Source organism: Rana temporaria, chromosome 5 (genome assembly GCF_905171775.1).
Source record: "Rana temporaria chromosome 5, aRanTem1.1, whole genome shotgun sequence".
In the NCBI taxonomy this organism is placed as follows: domain Eukaryota; kingdom Metazoa; phylum Chordata; class Amphibia; order Anura; family Ranidae; genus Rana; species Rana temporaria.
The window spans coordinates 309,823,677-309,840,728 of record NC_053493.1 but is presented as its reverse complement, the minus strand read 5'-3'; the positions used below and the strand labels follow the sequence as shown (position 1 = coordinate 309,840,728).

Sequence of the window (17,052 nt, the reverse complement as noted above, 5' to 3'; positions counted from 1 at the left end):
ACTCGGCGTAACATCATCTTTCACATTATACAATTTTACAAGTTATACAATTTTACATTATACAAGTTTTGTTATTTTTTAATTCATTAAACCGTTTTTCCCCCAAAAAAGGCGTTTAAAAAATGATTGCGCAAATACTGTGTGAGAAAAAAAGTCGCCATTTTATTCCCTAGGGTGTCTGCTAAAAAAAAATATATAATGTTTGGGGGTTCTGATTAATTTTCTAGCAAAAAAATTTAGATTTTTACATGAAGGAGAGAAGTACCAGAATAGGCCCGGTGGACCAGTGGTTAAAAGTGTCTCAGGGTCCCATGTATAGATTCTTAATGTAAGATAAATAAATAACTATTTGTGACTAAGAGGAAAAATATTTTTATTTTACCACTTGCCATCCAGACCATTTCTGACACTTTGCTTCTACATGTAAAAATCTACTTTGTTTTGCTAGAAAATTACTTAGAACCCCCAAACATTATAATTTTTTTTTAGCAGAGACCCTATAGAATAAAATGGCGAATGTTGCAATTTTTTATGTCACACATTATTTGCACAGTGGTTTTTCAAACGCAATTTTTGGGGGGAAAAATAGATACCTTACATGTGAGGGCTCGTACACACGACCGTTTTCCTCGACAGAATCCATCAAGAAACTTGGTGGCAGAGCTTTTTTGCAGAGGAAAACGGTTGTGTGTATGTTTTTCATCGAGAAAACTGTCGAGGAACTCGACGAGAAAAAAAGAGAACAAGTCTTCCTCGACGGGAGTCTCAATTTCCTTGTCGTGCTCCTCGTCGGGCTGGTTTTCAACGAGAAACACGTTCGTGTGTATGCTTAGAAACCCGCGCATGCTCAGAATAAAGTATGAGACAGGAGCGCACCTTCGGTAAAAGTAGCGTTCGTAATGGAGATAGCACATTTTTCACGCTGTAACAGACTGAAAAGTGCAAATCGTCTCTTTCCAAACTTTTACTTAACACGCAGTAACATGAGATTAGCAAAGGCAGCCCCAAGGGTTGTGCCAGTGGAATCGAACTTCCCCTGCCGTCGTACGTCACTGCGTTTGAGAACGACGAGATTTGGTCTTGACAGTGTGTACACAAAGAAAGCTTGTCAAGTTTCTCGACAAGCCTAACAAGGAACTCGTCGAGGAAAACGATGTTTCATTTACGACGAGGTCCTCGGTTGTGTGTACGAGGCCTCACGCTTTAAATTGCGTCTGCCCGTGGAATGGTGGCAAACTACAGTGCTTAAAATTCTCCATAGGCGACGCTTTAAATGCCTTTACAGGTTACCAGTTTAGAGTGTCACAGGAGGTCTGGTGCTAGAACTGTTGCTCTCGCTCTGATGTTATTGACAATACCTTACGTGTGGTTTGATCGCCGTTTACATATGCGTCCGGGAGTAACGTATGCCTTCATATTTGCATTTAAGTATGGGGGGCACTTTACATTTTTTTTTTATTATTATTTTTTTACACAAGTATTTTTTTACAATTTTTTTTTACTAACTTTATTGCTATCACAAGGGATGAACCACATCCCTTGCGATAGCATGGGCTGTGACAGGCCCTGTTTATGGAGAGATTTGGGATCCCAAATCCTCTCCTCTGGCCTCCCATGTAGCTGATCAGACACAAATTGTTCTGATCGCTGCCTTCCTGGCTGTTGCTGGCCAGATAAACAAAGGGGTTAATCCGGAAGTGACAAACTGCTCGTCGCTCCCAGTTTCTAGGTTTACAGAGAGAGAGGAACAACGTCAGTTCCTCTCTCTCTACAGGGCAGCCATTGCCGAAGGCCACATCACTCGTGGCCTCAGCGATAGGACCGGAGAGCCCAGGAGAGGCAGCGGTGGGACCCCCTTTCTGCCACCTGCAGAAGTCATCCAGTGGCTAATTAGCCACTCAGATCACTTCTGCCTTGAAGAGAATTGCCAGCTGAAAATATCAATACCGGGATAATGCCTGTAGGTACAGGCATCATCCCGGTATAGCCACTGAAACTGAAGGACATTCATGTATGTCCTCCGGGCAGGAAGTGGTCAGTATTTTAATTATAGCCTATATAGTTTTAGAAATTCAAGCCAAAATATATATCCTATGAAGTCTCCAAGGGAAATGAAAAGAAAATGTTTACACCACTGGTGTCCACTTAAAATAGGTATATATCGTTTTCAGGTGGAACAGGCATTTAATTGACATTTAAATAAAATGAAAAGTAATGTTGTGTTACTTACACAAAAGCAATAAAAATCCCAAAACCATAAGACCAATTGCAGCTGGGCCAAGAGAAACACTTTTGCCTACAAGTTTTGTGGCATCACAACTTCCACCAGAAGTGCAATCACAGACTGTTATAGTAATGTCGACTGGATCAGGACAGGCTAAATTGTTTTTGTCTGAAACATAGACTCTCACAGTGTAATTTCCGGGACCCAATCCTGATGCTGCAACCACGTAGACAGCTGTATCTAAAATATAAAAGCATGAATAAATAAAGAGACAAAAAAAAAGAAATACTGTAGGTCACAAATCTGGCCCACCAAGCCATTTCATGTGCCCCCCCCCCCAACCCAGGGCTTTTTTTCAGCTGCAACATGGCGGAACTCCATTCCATGACCTCCGGCTCTCGCCTTCTGTTCCCCACTCACCACTATCACTTGTAAACACAGAAGCTTTTCTTGTCGGAAAAATTGAGAACCAGCTTTCAAATTTTTGTTGTCGGAAACTCCGACAGAAAAAGTCAGATGGAGCAGTGTATGCTCCATCTGACTTTTTCTGTCTGAGTTTCTGACAACAAAAATTTGAGAGCTGGTTCTCAATTTCCGACCAAAAGCTCAAACTTTTCTTGTCAGAAATTCCGACCGTGTGTACGCGGGATAAGCCTAGGTCATAAAAATGTCCCCACCTCCAACTCCTATGCTGACTAACCTGTGTAAATAAAGATGTACATACTTACAAGTTTTCAGTCTCCTCTGGTCCGGCCATGTGATCCCCTCTCCGGCTGCAGGGGAGAGGAGAGAACACTCAAAAATGTCTGGGAACGTCTGGGAACAGTGACATCACCCATAAGTTCTCATGTCCCAGCCGTTGTTAGTGCTCCCTCCTCTCCCCTGCAGTGTCGCTAGCTGACACAGGGGAGCCTTATCACATGACCAGACCGGAGCACACTGATGCCTTTTTGCTGCGTTTTTAAACTTGTTGAAAATTCAAGAAAAATGCAATAAAACATTCCCATTAAAATCCTATGGGACGCTTCACACCACTGCTCTGTGGGTGCAGTGTGTTCTGAAAAGTCCTGAATGCTGCATCGTTGGTGCGCTTTTCAAAACCGCACCAAAAACGCAGCTCCCCACCACGCACCACAGTTGCATTTGTGGTGTGTTTTTTTTTTAGTCACATGTTCATGTTTCACGGGACCCGAAAACGCACCAGAAACACATAAAAATGCATATATGTTTTTGATGTGTTTTTCAATGGAGCAGTGTGAAAGCATCCTAAATATATTTATCTTTTTTACACAGATTAGCCAGCATAGTTGTTGGGGATTGGGGACTTTTTTAGTACTAGTTGGATCTAGGCTGGAATTCAATTTTAAGTTGGAGTTTGTACCTACTTTAAAGATATGACACCATATTACATGTGTTTCTTTGTGCTTGATTTTATGCATTGTCATTTCATACCTTAACCTTACCAGTTGTATAGCAGAGGCCATATCAAACATTTGGATCATACAAATGGACAAGACAAGCATTTAAAAAATAGATAAAAAGCTGAGCACATACTGTATTTAGCACTTACCATTTAAAGGTTCCGTGGACCAGCCAGCGTTAGGTGACAAAGTTATCTTAAAGGGAGCATTACTTGGGTTTTGATATGCATTAACAATTGCTTTCCTATTCCCAGTACATACGAGACGGGGCTCTGCAGTAATCGATGGGCACACTCCAATTGGTACTGGGATTGAGGGACCTAAGCTTGCTGTAAAATTGGTGGATCCTACTGGTCGAATATTCGGATCTAAAAAATTGTATTAAAAATCATATTAGTGATAAAACATACTAATAAATAACAATATTAGTTGTGATCGTTCTGTACTTGTTTTACTGCCTCGGATCATAATCAAAAGTAAAACAAGCTAAGTAGGTAAGCCAGAATATTCCTCTGCTCAGCCATGACGTTAAACAGATAAAAGAAGGTACAAAGCTAAATACAGAGTTGAAGTGCATATATTTGACTCTTATGCCACGTACAGATGGTCATTTTTTGTGATGATTTTTTTTTTTTAAAAATGTCATTTAAAATGATCGTGTGTGGGCAAAATGTCATTTTATGTCTTCTGAAAAATGACAAAATTTTTTTTCGAACATGCTTGAATTTATTATGTCATTTTTTAAAATGTCATTTTTTGTGTCATAAAAAATGATCGTGTGTGGGCAAAAATTACTTTTTAAACCCGCACATGCCCAGAAGCAAGTTTTGAGACGGGAGGTAAAACTACCATTCATAATGGAGTCAGCACATTCATCACGCTGTAACAGACAAAAAAGCACGAAACGTCTTTTACTAACAAGTAACCAGCTAAAAGCAGCCTCAAGGCGAATAGAACTTCCCCTTTAGAGTGCCGTCACTTTGTTCATCATTTTTCAAAACGATGGTGTGTATGCTACATCGTTTTTGAAAATGAAGTTTCAAAAATGTCATTTTTTTTCATCACTTCAAACTTCATTTTTTTTCCATCGCAAAAAATGACCGTCTGTATGCGGCATAACACCTTGCCAGACAGCACAGTAAGGACAGGAAACTCTCTTTTCCATAGACTCCTTGGAGGCTCACCTAATTCAAATCAAATCAGACCTGCTTTGGAAGTATGTTTTGTTTGTTAGAAATTGTAATACAGATTACAATGCAACATGCTGCACATTATCTACAGTGTACAACCACGTGCTTGTTTCTGCCTGGCACTGTGTGCATGGTGTGATGGGCACTGTGTGCATGGTGTGATGGGCACTGTGTGCATAGCTCCCAACTGTCCCTGATTTCGAGGGACTGTCCCTGATTTGAAGCAATGTCCCTCTGTCCCTCATTCCTCCTCATTTGTCCCCCATTTTTGTCCGATCTATATAGATGTATATAAAATGCACTTTTAATCTATCAAAAAGCGTTTACCAGTGCTAAACATTTCATCTGATTTCTAAATTGCTGCATTTGTAAATTCTAAAAGCCAATATAAAGGAATAGGAGTGGTAAAAAAAAGCACTTGTGGGTTTAACTAATCTTGCTTTTTGTACAAGTCTCCTTTAAGGGGGCGTGGCAAGGGGTGTGTCCTATGCTGCCATATTTTTGCTGATAGGTGTTCCTCATTCCCATCTCAAAAAGTTGGGAGGTATGCTGTGTGCATGGTGTGATGGGCACTGTGTGCATAGTGTGATGGGCACTGATCGGCATTGTGTACATAGTCTGATGGGCACTGTGTGCATGGTGTGATCGGCATTGATAGGCACTGTGTGCATGGTGTGATAGGCACTGTATACATTGTGTGATATGCACTTTGTGTATTGTGTGATGAGCACTGTGTGCATGGTGTGATGGGCACTGATGGGCAAGGTGTGCATGGTGTGATGAGCACTGTGTGCATGGTGTGATGGGCACTGATAGGCACTGTGTGCATGGTGTGATGGGCACTGTATGCATGGTGTGATGGGCAATGGTTGCATGGCATGGTACTTTGCTAATCAAAGGTTCCTCCCTTGTCCTGTGTGGACGGGGCTTTTTATTTCTTAATTTTCTCATGAATTAGGAAGTACAATGAGAGAACACTGGGTAAGAACCTATGAATAGCTCCTCCTCTCCTGTATACGCCCACTGGCTACACAGGAACAGTATCCCTCCCAGGAAGTGATGTCACTAGCTTTCAGTAACCACATCCACTGGCTGCTTTTAGGCTCAGAAGAAAGTAGAATTGAAGTCATGTGACGGCACTGGATACTGCAAAATAAAGGATGAAAAACTGGGATGTTTTCACTTTGAAACATGAGGCTGAACTTAGCTCACATTAATTATTGCAGGGAGAATTTAAGTGTTAGGGTGGACTTCCACTTTAAGCATTACAACTTGGTCAGGGCCCCATTCCCAGCCTGCCGATTGAACATTGAAGATTGCCACCAAACTGATGGAGTCGTCATTCTGCTTTTCTTTCCTCTACCATTTTTTCAGCCTCTGCTGAATTGCATCATGCTGTCAGTCTAACACTGATGCCGCCTACACACAATCATTTTTCGGGTTGTAAAAAACGACGTTTTTCAGGCTCTAGAAAAAACAACGTTTTTTTCAACTTGATCATTAAAACGGCCTTGCCCACACACGATCGTGGAAAAAAAAATGCTCTAGCAAAGCGCGGTGACGTACAACATGTACGGCGGCACTATAAAGGGGAAGTTCCATTTGGATGGCACCACCCTTTGGGCTGCTTTAGCTGATTTTGTGTTAGTAAAAGACGATTCGCGCTTTTCTGTCTGTTACAGCGTGATGAATGTGCTTACTCCATTACGAACGGTAGTTTTACCAGAACGAGCGCTCCCGTCTCATAACTTGCTTCTGAGCATGCGTGGGTTTTTCACGTCGTTAAAGCCCACACACGACCATTTTTTACATCCCGAAAAATTACAACGTTTAAAACGGAGTGAAAAAATAGAGCATGTTCGAAAAAAAATTGCCCGTTTTTCAGAACCCGAAAAATGCTCGGAGGCCCACACACAATCGTTATAAATGAATTTTTTTTTTTTTAAAAACTTCATTTTTTACAACCCGAAAAATGATCGTGTGTACGCGGCATAAGAGCAGGCAGGAGTCACGAAAAATCACATGACATTTAAAAATGAACTTAGAGCTCCACTGGCCAAAAATATTCATATGATGTACTTTATATTTGCAGATTAAAACAAAATCACAAAGTGTAAATCGACAAATCTACTAACAATTATCATAATAATAATTATATCAAATAAAATCTAAAATTAGAAACTACTAGATGGATTTACAACAAAAAAGCAAAATACAAGGAACAGCTTATCTTATTACCGTTTCCGTCTACTGTAGCAAAGATTAATCCATTAAATGTTGCGTTGGGTGCATCTGTTGGACCATTCCCTCGTGCCATCTCAAGAGTCATTTTGATTTCACCAGTTGTAGAATCAATTATAAACCATCTACTTGAAGTACTGTCTAACGAATACCTATTAGCAGCACACAAAAACAAAAAAACGTACGTTAAGGTCCTGAAAAGATCCCTTTATGAGTTTATACACTCATTTTTAAATGCACAATTGAGGATAGTACATTCAGGCGGTGTACCAAGCTCCTATAGGCCATAAAACACCACTTCTTGTTTCTGCACATTCTGTACAAGGAGAACTCCGAGAAGATGAAGCAGCTATATGGGAGGTAAGTTCTGTGTGAATTACACTTCCCTTACTCATGCCCTTCTTGATATATGGCTCCTTTAAGAGATCATGTCCCTGGGAGGAATGGGTAAACTGATGCAGTTATAAAGTACAGACACCCAGAGGTGCATGCACAGACCTGTAGCTGCCTCCAAAACTTTCCTGTCAAGGCCTAATTTCCGGCTATTCTATGAAGTAAAGATTTTTCTGGTGTTAGCAGCTTGCTTCCTTCTGTCCATTATGGTGATGGGCCAGTAAGAATGTGTCAGCAGTGCTTAGCTGCACTTATTGGTAGTGTTGGATTTTTTTTGTCAGAACAACCAGCTACTTGGCCATGGCGGGAGGGCTTGGAAGATGGCTGTAACTTTAGGTGACTACGCCCTTCCTACATAGTTGCCAACCTTTCCAAAAAATACAGGGACACCTTTTTGTGTTTAGCCAGCCATTGTAGGCAGAGAACATATTTTAATTAGGTGCGGGGCATTTAAAATGAATGCTGTTTAACAAAAGGGAAACCTAATGCCATACCCCTTTGACATCCCCGAATGCCTCTTTTCCCCTCACCATGCCCCTATACACCCCCCCCCCACATATCTCTGTACCTCCCAGATAACCCCTGTACCCCTAGCACATCTTCATACCCTCAGCACACTTCTGTACCCCTTTGCACATTGCTGCACCCCCTACACATCTTTGCACCTCCCAGCATCCTTCGTACCCCCAGAACACCTCTGCACCCACTAGAATCTTCTGTATCCCCCAGTATGCCTATATAAACCCTGAAAGCCTTTGGACCTCCTGGTATACCTCTGCAACCCCCACCACACCTCGGCACCTCCCAGCATCTTCTGTATTCCCCAGCGCACCTCTGTATCTTCCAAAGTGTCTTTGTAACCCCCAGCATACCTCTAACACGCCTCCACACCCCCTAGCACATCTACATACTCCACTGCACATCTTTTCCTCCCTTAACCGCTTAAGGACCCTGCACTGTATATATATACGTCCTAATTTTAAAGATGGATATCTCGGTAACGACAGCAGCTGCTGCCACAACCAAGGTATCCATCTTTAGTGCTAAAGGTCCTGTACACGATAACGGCGGTCTCCGCGGTGGATTCCCCGCGAGATCGCCGTTATCGGTGGCGGGAGAGGGCCCCCTCCCGCCGCTCTCCCGCGCCCTCCGCCCCTTACCGTTGCCGTCGGTAGCGGTGGAGGCGATCAGGTCTGTTCGGCAGCTGGTTGGGGATGCGAGTGAGGGAAAAATGTCTTTCACCTGTCCCCATAGCTCTGCTGGTCGGAAGTGACGTCAAAACGTCAGTCCCGCCCAGCGTCTTAAAGAAACATTTTTTTTTTTTGTCATTTGAAAAAATTACAGTTTCAATTATTTTTTCTTGCATTTTAGTCTAAATATGAGATGTGAGGTCTTTTTGACCCCAGATCTCATATTTAAGAGGACCTGTCATGCTTTTTTCTATTACAAGGGATGTTTACATTTCTTATAATAGGAATAAAAGTGATCATTTTTTTTTTCAGTGTAAAAAGTAATAAAATAAATAAAAATAAATAAGAAAACAAATTTTTTTTTTTAAAGCGCCCTGTCCCGACGAGCTCGTGCGCAGAAGCGAACGCATACGCGAGTAGCGCCTGCATATGAAAACGGTGTTCAAATCACACAAGTGAGGTATCGCCGCGATCGTTAGAGCGAGAGCAATAATTCTAGCCCTATACCTCCTCTGTAACTCAAAAAATGCAACCTATAGAATTTTTTAAACGTCGCCAATCGAGATTTTTAAGGGTAAAAGTTTGACGCCATGCCACGAGCAGGCGCAATTTTTAAGCGTGACATGTTGGGTATCATTTTACTCGGCGTAACATTATCTTTCACAATATATAAAAAAAATGGGCCAAATTTATTGTTGTCTTATTTTTTAATTCAAAAAAGTGAATTTTTTCCAAAAAAAGTGCGCTTGTAAGACCGCTGCGCAAATACGATGTGACAAAAAGTATTGCAATGACCACTATTTTATTCTCTATGGTGTTAGAAAAAAAAATATATAATGTTTGGGGGTTTTAAGTAATTTTCTAGCAGAAAAAACTGTTTTAGTCTTGCAAACACCAAATCTGAAAAACACCTAAGGTCCTTAAGTGGTTAAACACAACTCTGCACCACCCAACATCCCCTGTATCCCTCCGACACACCTTTGTACACTCCAGGAAGCCTTCATAACCACCAGCGCACTTCTGTACCCACCCTTTACATTTCTATGTACTCCACCGTACATCTTTGCACCACCCACACCCCTAACACTCATTTGTACTTGGGGGCAACACATCTTTGCACCCCCAACCCCCCCAGCACACCTCTGTATCCTGTTCCCCAACATACACAATTCTGTACTTTCAGTATGCTCTATACTCATTGTCGCCCAAGCACATCTCTGCAACCAATTTAAAGAGAAATTTTGATCACCCCATGGACACTCACCATTGCTGCACATATTGATTGGCATCTCCCTCTGCCAGCAGTTTATGCTACACAGTGGAGGGGGAGGGGACTTTTATCCAGGCAAGCACCAGCTTCAATCCACAAGTGAGTCACTCTGGTTATGTTCTGAAGCTTGTACCTGCCGGTCAGAGGCCCTTTCCCTCTCCACTGTAAGCATGAACTGCTGGCTGAATGGGTAGAAGGAGATCCCGGGCACTACAGAGCTTCAGATCAGATGCTTCCTCCCCACTCCACTGTATAGCGGGCACCATAGAGACAGTTGGCTGGCATGTATGCTTCCTGCTCTCTTGGGGCCCCCCTCAGTGGCCAAGCGTCAGGGTCAGGTCGCAAGTGCGACCTTTGTGACCCTGGTAGGTCTGCCACTGGTGCATTGGGAGATCAGAGATTTTAGAGGCATGGATCTCCTTTTAAAGAACATCCTGGAAAAAATTATATTTATACAGTACACATAGATGCCCAATTAATCTTCCCAGGATTCTTTTTTAAAAGAGAAGTATGGGTTTTTTTTTTTTTGCTTAATCATACTTACCTAGATGTATACAGCATCAGACTGATGCTGCATCTGTCCCCTGCCACTTCTTCACTGAGAACTGAGCCACTGAACATCGCCAATGGCTCGGTTCTCTTACCTCCCTGAGAGCTGCTGACTACCGGTCAGCATCTTTCCTGCTCTGCTCCTCCCTGCTCATTGGAGCGCTGAGCTGTGGAGGGGTGGGGGGCTTTGTCTCAGTGGCTCGCTGAGAGGCTGAGACTGCCATTAGTCCAGGCAGCTGAATGACGCGCTGCCTCGACTGATCCTGGTGATGTCAGCGAAGAGCAGACTTCAGACCGCTCTCTGCTGAAAACAGGTCATAGGGGAAGCCCAGCCAAACGAGCTCAGGCCAGACTTCTCCTTTAAAGCTGAAGTTCCGGGATCAGCAAACATTGTCTAAATTCAAGTGGCATGTGCACTCTTAGGCCTCCTGCACTCCTGGGTGGTTTAAACGCTGCTCTTTTATTATTATTATACAGGATTTATATAGTGCCAACAGTTTGCGCAGCGCTGCGCTTTTCGAGGTGTCTTGTATTTTTTTATGCCCCTCTTTTTATTAGTCTATGTGTTCGTGCACATATCGGTGTCTAAATGCGCTTAAGCGGTAGGTGTGTCAGGTGCCTGGGGCGTTCATTAATTTCAATGGCTAGAGCAAATAAATATTTTGGCCAATGAAATAAATAAATATCCAAACGCTTGATGCACTTAAATGCGTTTGCAAAAATGCAGCTTTCGGTGCATTTTTGGCACTGCTTTTCTCCTGCCAGGAGAAAGGTTTTTAGAAGAGCTGGGCAAATGCCCAGTGTGCATAAGGCTTAACTTGTGTATTTCTTCCAGATCTGTGCAGTAATCCAGCCTGTCATTTTGCTGAATGCAATATCTTCCTGTAATAAATACTGGCCATTGCTTCTCCCTTTTCTTGTAGAAGAAAATTGGTCTTATATCCACCCCCTCCTGTAGTTTTCTGCATGCAGCCTGTAGTGGGTGGGCCTGCTCAGCCCCTCCTACAAATGTACTCTATGCAGGCTATGATGTCACTGCTACTGTTACAAGGCAATAACTGGGTTTGCAAAAGCAAAATGCACAAAGTTGGATCTATATCCTTTGTGGCTATCAAATAATATATTTAAATAAAAGCTTTTGTGCCTGGAGATCTTATTTCTATTTGTTTGTATTATATTATTATCACCTCACTTGGCTGCACTGTATGTGCTTTATCAATTTAAGCTTCAAAAGTAAAAATTATTCAGGGTTATTCGGGGCAATACTTTAAAGTTTACATTGGAGTTGACAGATAGCTGAATGTTTTCTAAACATAGTATAGTATTCTTTTAAAGTATACTAATGAGAGCCGGTTCACACAGGGGCAACATGACTTCCAGCACGACTTTGGGAGGCAACTTGGACACGACTTGAGTATGAATCATCAGGCAATTTACAAGGCAACTTCAAATTGCCTCCAGGACAGTACAAGGCAACTTCGAGTCACCTCCAGGACAGGAGGCTTTCCAGTGGCCAATCAAACAACAATCAGCTCTGTGGAAGGGAGGGGTTTGCCTGAGAAATGTATGTTATCTTCTTGTATTGTTGCTTCGGTTAAGACAGTGATCAGACTTCTGAGGCAACTTTCATTGAAATCAATGGCCCAGATTCAGGTAGAATTTGCCCATCTGTTACGGAGGCGCAGGGCAGCGTTTTTGCCCTGCGCCCCCACAAATTTACTGCGCTACCCGCGATTCACGGAGCAGTAGCTCCGTAAATTGCGTGTACGCTGTGTAAACTTGCCCTGTGTAAGGGCGCCTAATGTAAATGATCCCGTAGGGGGCGGGAATCATTTAAATTAGGCGCGCTCCCGCGCCGAGCGTAGAGCGCATGCTTCGTCGGGAAACTTTCCCGACGTGCATTGCGGCAAATGACGTCGCAAGGACGTAATTTGCTTCAAAGTGAACGTGAATGGCGTCCAGCGCCATTCACGAATCACTTACGCAAACAACGTAGATTTCAAATATCGCGACGCGGGAACGACGGGTATCCTTTAGCATTGGCTGCGCGTGCTATTAGGATGTGCAACCTTACGTCGACGTACGCAAACTACGTAAATTGCGTACGCAGGGCTCGCGCAACGTTGTGAATTGGTGTTAGTATGCAATTTGTATACTATACACTGAGCACAATGGGAGCGCCCCCTAGCGGTCATCGCTAGAATGCAGCCTAAGATATGCGTGGCATAAGAGCCTTATGCCACGCAGATTTTAGGCTGCAGTCGGCGTTACGATGTTCCTGAATCAGCAACCTATGGTTACACAGGCGCAATTGCTTCTTGAATCTGGGCCAATGGGTACAAGTTGCCTACAAGTTGCCTAGAAGTCGGATTGAAGTAGTACAGGAACCTTTTCTGAAGTCGGAGTGAATTCAGTAGTGTACATTAAGACGGCTCCATTCACTTCCATTGATTTTCTCAACCACGCGACTTGGGACGACTTGGGGAGACTTCAAGTCTGATCCCAGGTCGCCCCTGTGTGAACCGGCTCTAAAAGTTGTGTTTTGTGGTTTATATGAGAGCTTGATACCTGACATGTCTGAAGGAGCAACATTTATGTTTTTAGATATGGCTCAAAAGCCATTTTCCTATGCTTCCAATCCAAAATAGTTTAATATAATTTGCAGAGTACTGAAACAACCTTCCACTTTGTCTAGGAAAAATCCCCAAGGCACATCTTTAGCAGTAATTGTAATGCTTACCATACCGGTACATATAAAAGTGGCGCTCAACCCAAAAAGTAACCTCTGCTTGTTTGCCTCCCCCCCTCCTGTGCCACATTTGGTACCTTGTGGGGTGGAGGGGGGAGCTGGTACCTAGTTTTGACAGGTACGGCCCTCGCTGCAGCCAGCCCCTTCAGAAAGCGCAGCGTGATGAGCGCATACGCAATAGGAAACTGACGGTTTTCCTTACCCAAGATAGCGGCACCAGCGTCTGAGAGCTGAATCAAGAATCGGCTTAGGTGAGCACACAACGGGATCCCTGGACAGGTAAATGCCTGAATAGTAAAGGTCAGAAGATACAGTATTTGCAGCTGCTGACTTTCATTTTTTTGGTGGAGGGGCTGGAGCTCTGCTTGAAAGTCTGACCATACAATCTTTATACAGTTTCCTTTAGATATGCCAAATCTATGTAAGATATCCAATCCCTTTATATGAAGTCAGGCAGGCCCTTGCACTACATAGTTGTTGGTAGATATAAAGGAGATTGTACAGTGAGATTGCAACATGCGGTGAGCTTTAAACTGAGACCATCAAAATATTTAATGTCTTTAATTTAGCAGGAATTGTAAAAATAGGCAATGTAAGAATTAGGCCTGATTCACACTGATGCAATTTTAGATACAACTTAGGTTGCACTGGTGCCTGTTCACATTAATGCAGCGCAGCTGCAATGTAACTTTGAGAAAAGGTCCTTTGCTACTTTGGTGTGATTTACAAAACAATTTGGTCCCATAAAATATGCAAACAACATCCAAAATGAAAACAAAGTCGCATCAAAGTCACAACTTACACAACATTTGTGGCAGCCTGGCCCGTTTCCTGATTTATAACTGTAACCTTTCCAAGCACATATTGCAATAATTCTTCTTGGCTTAAACCCTGAGGGATGGTCAGATGAATATTATTTGGAACAAATACTGGTGCTTCAATCACATTTTGTACATGAACATTAACGCTTGTCATTTTTGCTTGATATTCAGACATCACGGAATAATGAAAAGCAGCTCTGTTGGTCACTAGAATAGCGAGGTTGGCCATTTGCATTGATTCATAATCAAGTGCCTATAAAAGAAAAAACAGAGATAATGTGAAGTAAAGGAAGGCAGAACATCAACCACAGTGTTAACTGAAGAAGCCAGCTTTAGTATTATGTAGAAACACATACCTTAACAATTCTCAAAACGCCTTCATTTGTCTGAGCATCTGTATCAATCACAAACCACCCGCCTTCATTGCCAGACACAATCTCAAACACTGCAATCCAGTTATCAGTGTACATTTCATCAGCATCAAACACTTTCATCCTCAAGTCAGTTAAACCGATCATGTTCTCCGCAAAGTTGACTGAGTACTGAAGAGATGGACATACATGTTGTTAAAGCACAAACCAAAAATGCAATTTCTTTCATTCTTATTATTCAAAGCAAATTTATTCATCCGTATCTCTATGCTTTATTCTGCTGAGAAATCACACCCCCTAGCATTTCTGGCCATGACCATCTTGGCTAATGACAGATGATTTATGTAGCAATTACTTTCTGGAATCCACCTGTCTTTAGTTTTGGCATGCAGACAGGAGGGTGTGCCATGCTGCAAAAACCCCTCTTGAAGACTCCTGGGATGAATGACATCATTCATGGAAACCAGGAAGAAACGTAAAAATATAAAACAAAACGTTTAAAACAAGTAAATATGATATACTTTCATATCTATTTACTAACACGAGCAGCATAAGGTTATATCTTCTTATGCTGCGTACACACGATCATTTTTCAGCATGAAAGAAAACGTAGTTTTTCAGCATGTCCAAAAAACACAGTTTTTCCAACTTCATCATTAAAAACGACGTTGCCCACACACCATCGTTTTAAAAAAATGATGAACAAATCGCGGTGATGTACAACACGTACAACGGCACTCTAAAGGGGAAATTCTATTCGCCTTTGGGCTGCTTTAGATGATTCCTTGTTAGTAAAAGACGATTGGCGCTTTTTTGTCTGTTACAGCGTGATGAATGTGCTTACTCCATTATGAACGGTAGTTTTACCAGAACGAGCGCTCCCATCTCATAACTTGCTTCTGAGCATGCGCGGGTTTAAAACGTCGTTTTAGCCCACACACAATAATTTTTTACAAAACGACGTTAAAAAATGCAGCATGTTTGAAAAAAATTTGGGGCGTTTTTCAGAAACTGAAAAACGACGTGCAGCCCACACACGATCATTTTAAATGACGTTTTTTAAAGACAACGTTTTTTTCATGCTGAAAAATGATCGTGTGTACGCGGCATGAGTCCTCTCCCTAAAATAATCAGAAATTAGTCCCTAAAGTAGAACTATAGGCAACACTTTTTATTTCTTCATTTTGGATAGAGTAAGGGAAAGTTATAGCTCTGGTCAGATTATTTTTTACCATCCCTGTCCCAGTGCAGAGATTTCCCTTCACTTCCTGCCCCATAGCCAAACAGGAAGCGAGAGGAAATCTATGCAAATTAAGGGACTCCATTGCCCCCCCCCCCAGGCCCTCAGAACTAGTGTTGTCCCCATTCGAAATGTTAAGGGAGGGTCTTAAACAGCAAGGGGTGTGGCCTTGACAGGAAGGGATGGGTCATATTTAAATTAGGAGGTGCACAAGTTTAGTCAGGCCTAGGGCGGCACAAAACCTAAATACACTACTGCCGCGTTCCGCACATTTACTGTGGCAAGCGGCCCGATGTACAGGTACTATGTACCTGTACATCGCTTCGTGCAGTAGCCTCTGGGGATCAGAGGGGGAGCCAATCAGTGGGTCCGACGGACACGTTGTCCCCCGGCCACCCGCGATCGTTCCCCAGAGAGGCAGAATGGCGGTCTGCCTATGTAAGGCATATTGCCATTCTGACAGGGGAGAACTTAGAGATCTTGTGTTCCTGTCAAGCAGGAACACGGATCTCTGTGTTCTCCCAGTCAGAGTAATCCCCACACAGTTAGTAAGCCTTAGGGACACACTTAACCCTTTGACTGCCCCTGGTGTTAACTCCTTCCCTGCCAGGAGATCCCATCTGTGGACTTCATATGTCATAGTCATATGTCCCTACCAGACCATATGACTATGGTCTGGTAGGGAAGTGGTTGAATAAATGTGTTTTCTGGAAAAAGATGCTTAGAAATAAATTTTGAAGAAAAGCTTAACTAGGACAAATGTCTATCAGAACAGGGCAATCTATGCAATAAAACATATCTTCACAGTTGCTTGGTGTCTTATAAGCGTTGTTGCCGTACGTAATCTTCTGGTTCAGAAATATGGGCGCTGCCATTGCTGAAATGATTTTGACAGTGCATGCTCTAGGGCTATTGTGATGGAAACGTCCAGCACCCAGCTTGAGTGCTTCCGTCAAGATACAGCTTCCTCCAGTCTGGGCCCAGAACCAGGTATAGCTGAGCACCTAAGATCTAGACGACACTAGCTTACTGGAACTAGAACTAGTGCAAGCTGGAACTAGAACTCTTTATTGTAAATTCACACAAAATGTGAGCCTGATCACATTACCCTAACAATGCAAACTGTAAACAGGAATATAATTAACATAGCTAAGGAACAGCCAACATAAACATTAAGCTAAATAAACAACTAGTCACCTAAACAAGCCTAGGTGCCCAGACCATTCTGCAACAAGCCCACAATCCTGGATACACAAAGTAGAGCAGACAGACAGAAACAAGAGGGGACGCAATTAACAATGGGAATGCACACCTAGGAGGCACACAATGGGGCAAAGACACAAATAACACCTTAAACAGATTATAGCAGGAGACCCCATTATCAGGTTGATTT

The 17,052-nt window shown here is 42.7% G+C and overlaps 1 protein-coding gene across 1 annotated transcript in view; it reads right to left on the bottom strand.

Moving 5' to 3' along the window:
• The window catches only part of LOC120940946 (desmoglein-3-like), an 86,259-nt gene that overhangs the window by 15,289 nt on the left and 53,918 nt on the right, over window positions 1-17,052 (bottom strand). The window contains exons 8-12 of the mRNA XM_040354105.1: window positions 14,405-14,590; window positions 14,030-14,301; window positions 7,074-7,228; window positions 3,795-4,013; window positions 2,231-2,464 (exon numbers count right to left, since the gene is read on the bottom strand). Of these exons, the coding sequence (XP_040210039.1) occupies window positions 2,231-2,464; window positions 3,795-4,013; window positions 7,074-7,228; window positions 14,030-14,301; window positions 14,405-14,590 (1,066 nt within the window). The remainder of the gene's footprint in view (window positions 1-2,230; window positions 2,465-3,794; window positions 4,014-7,073; window positions 7,229-14,029; window positions 14,302-14,404; window positions 14,591-17,052) is intronic.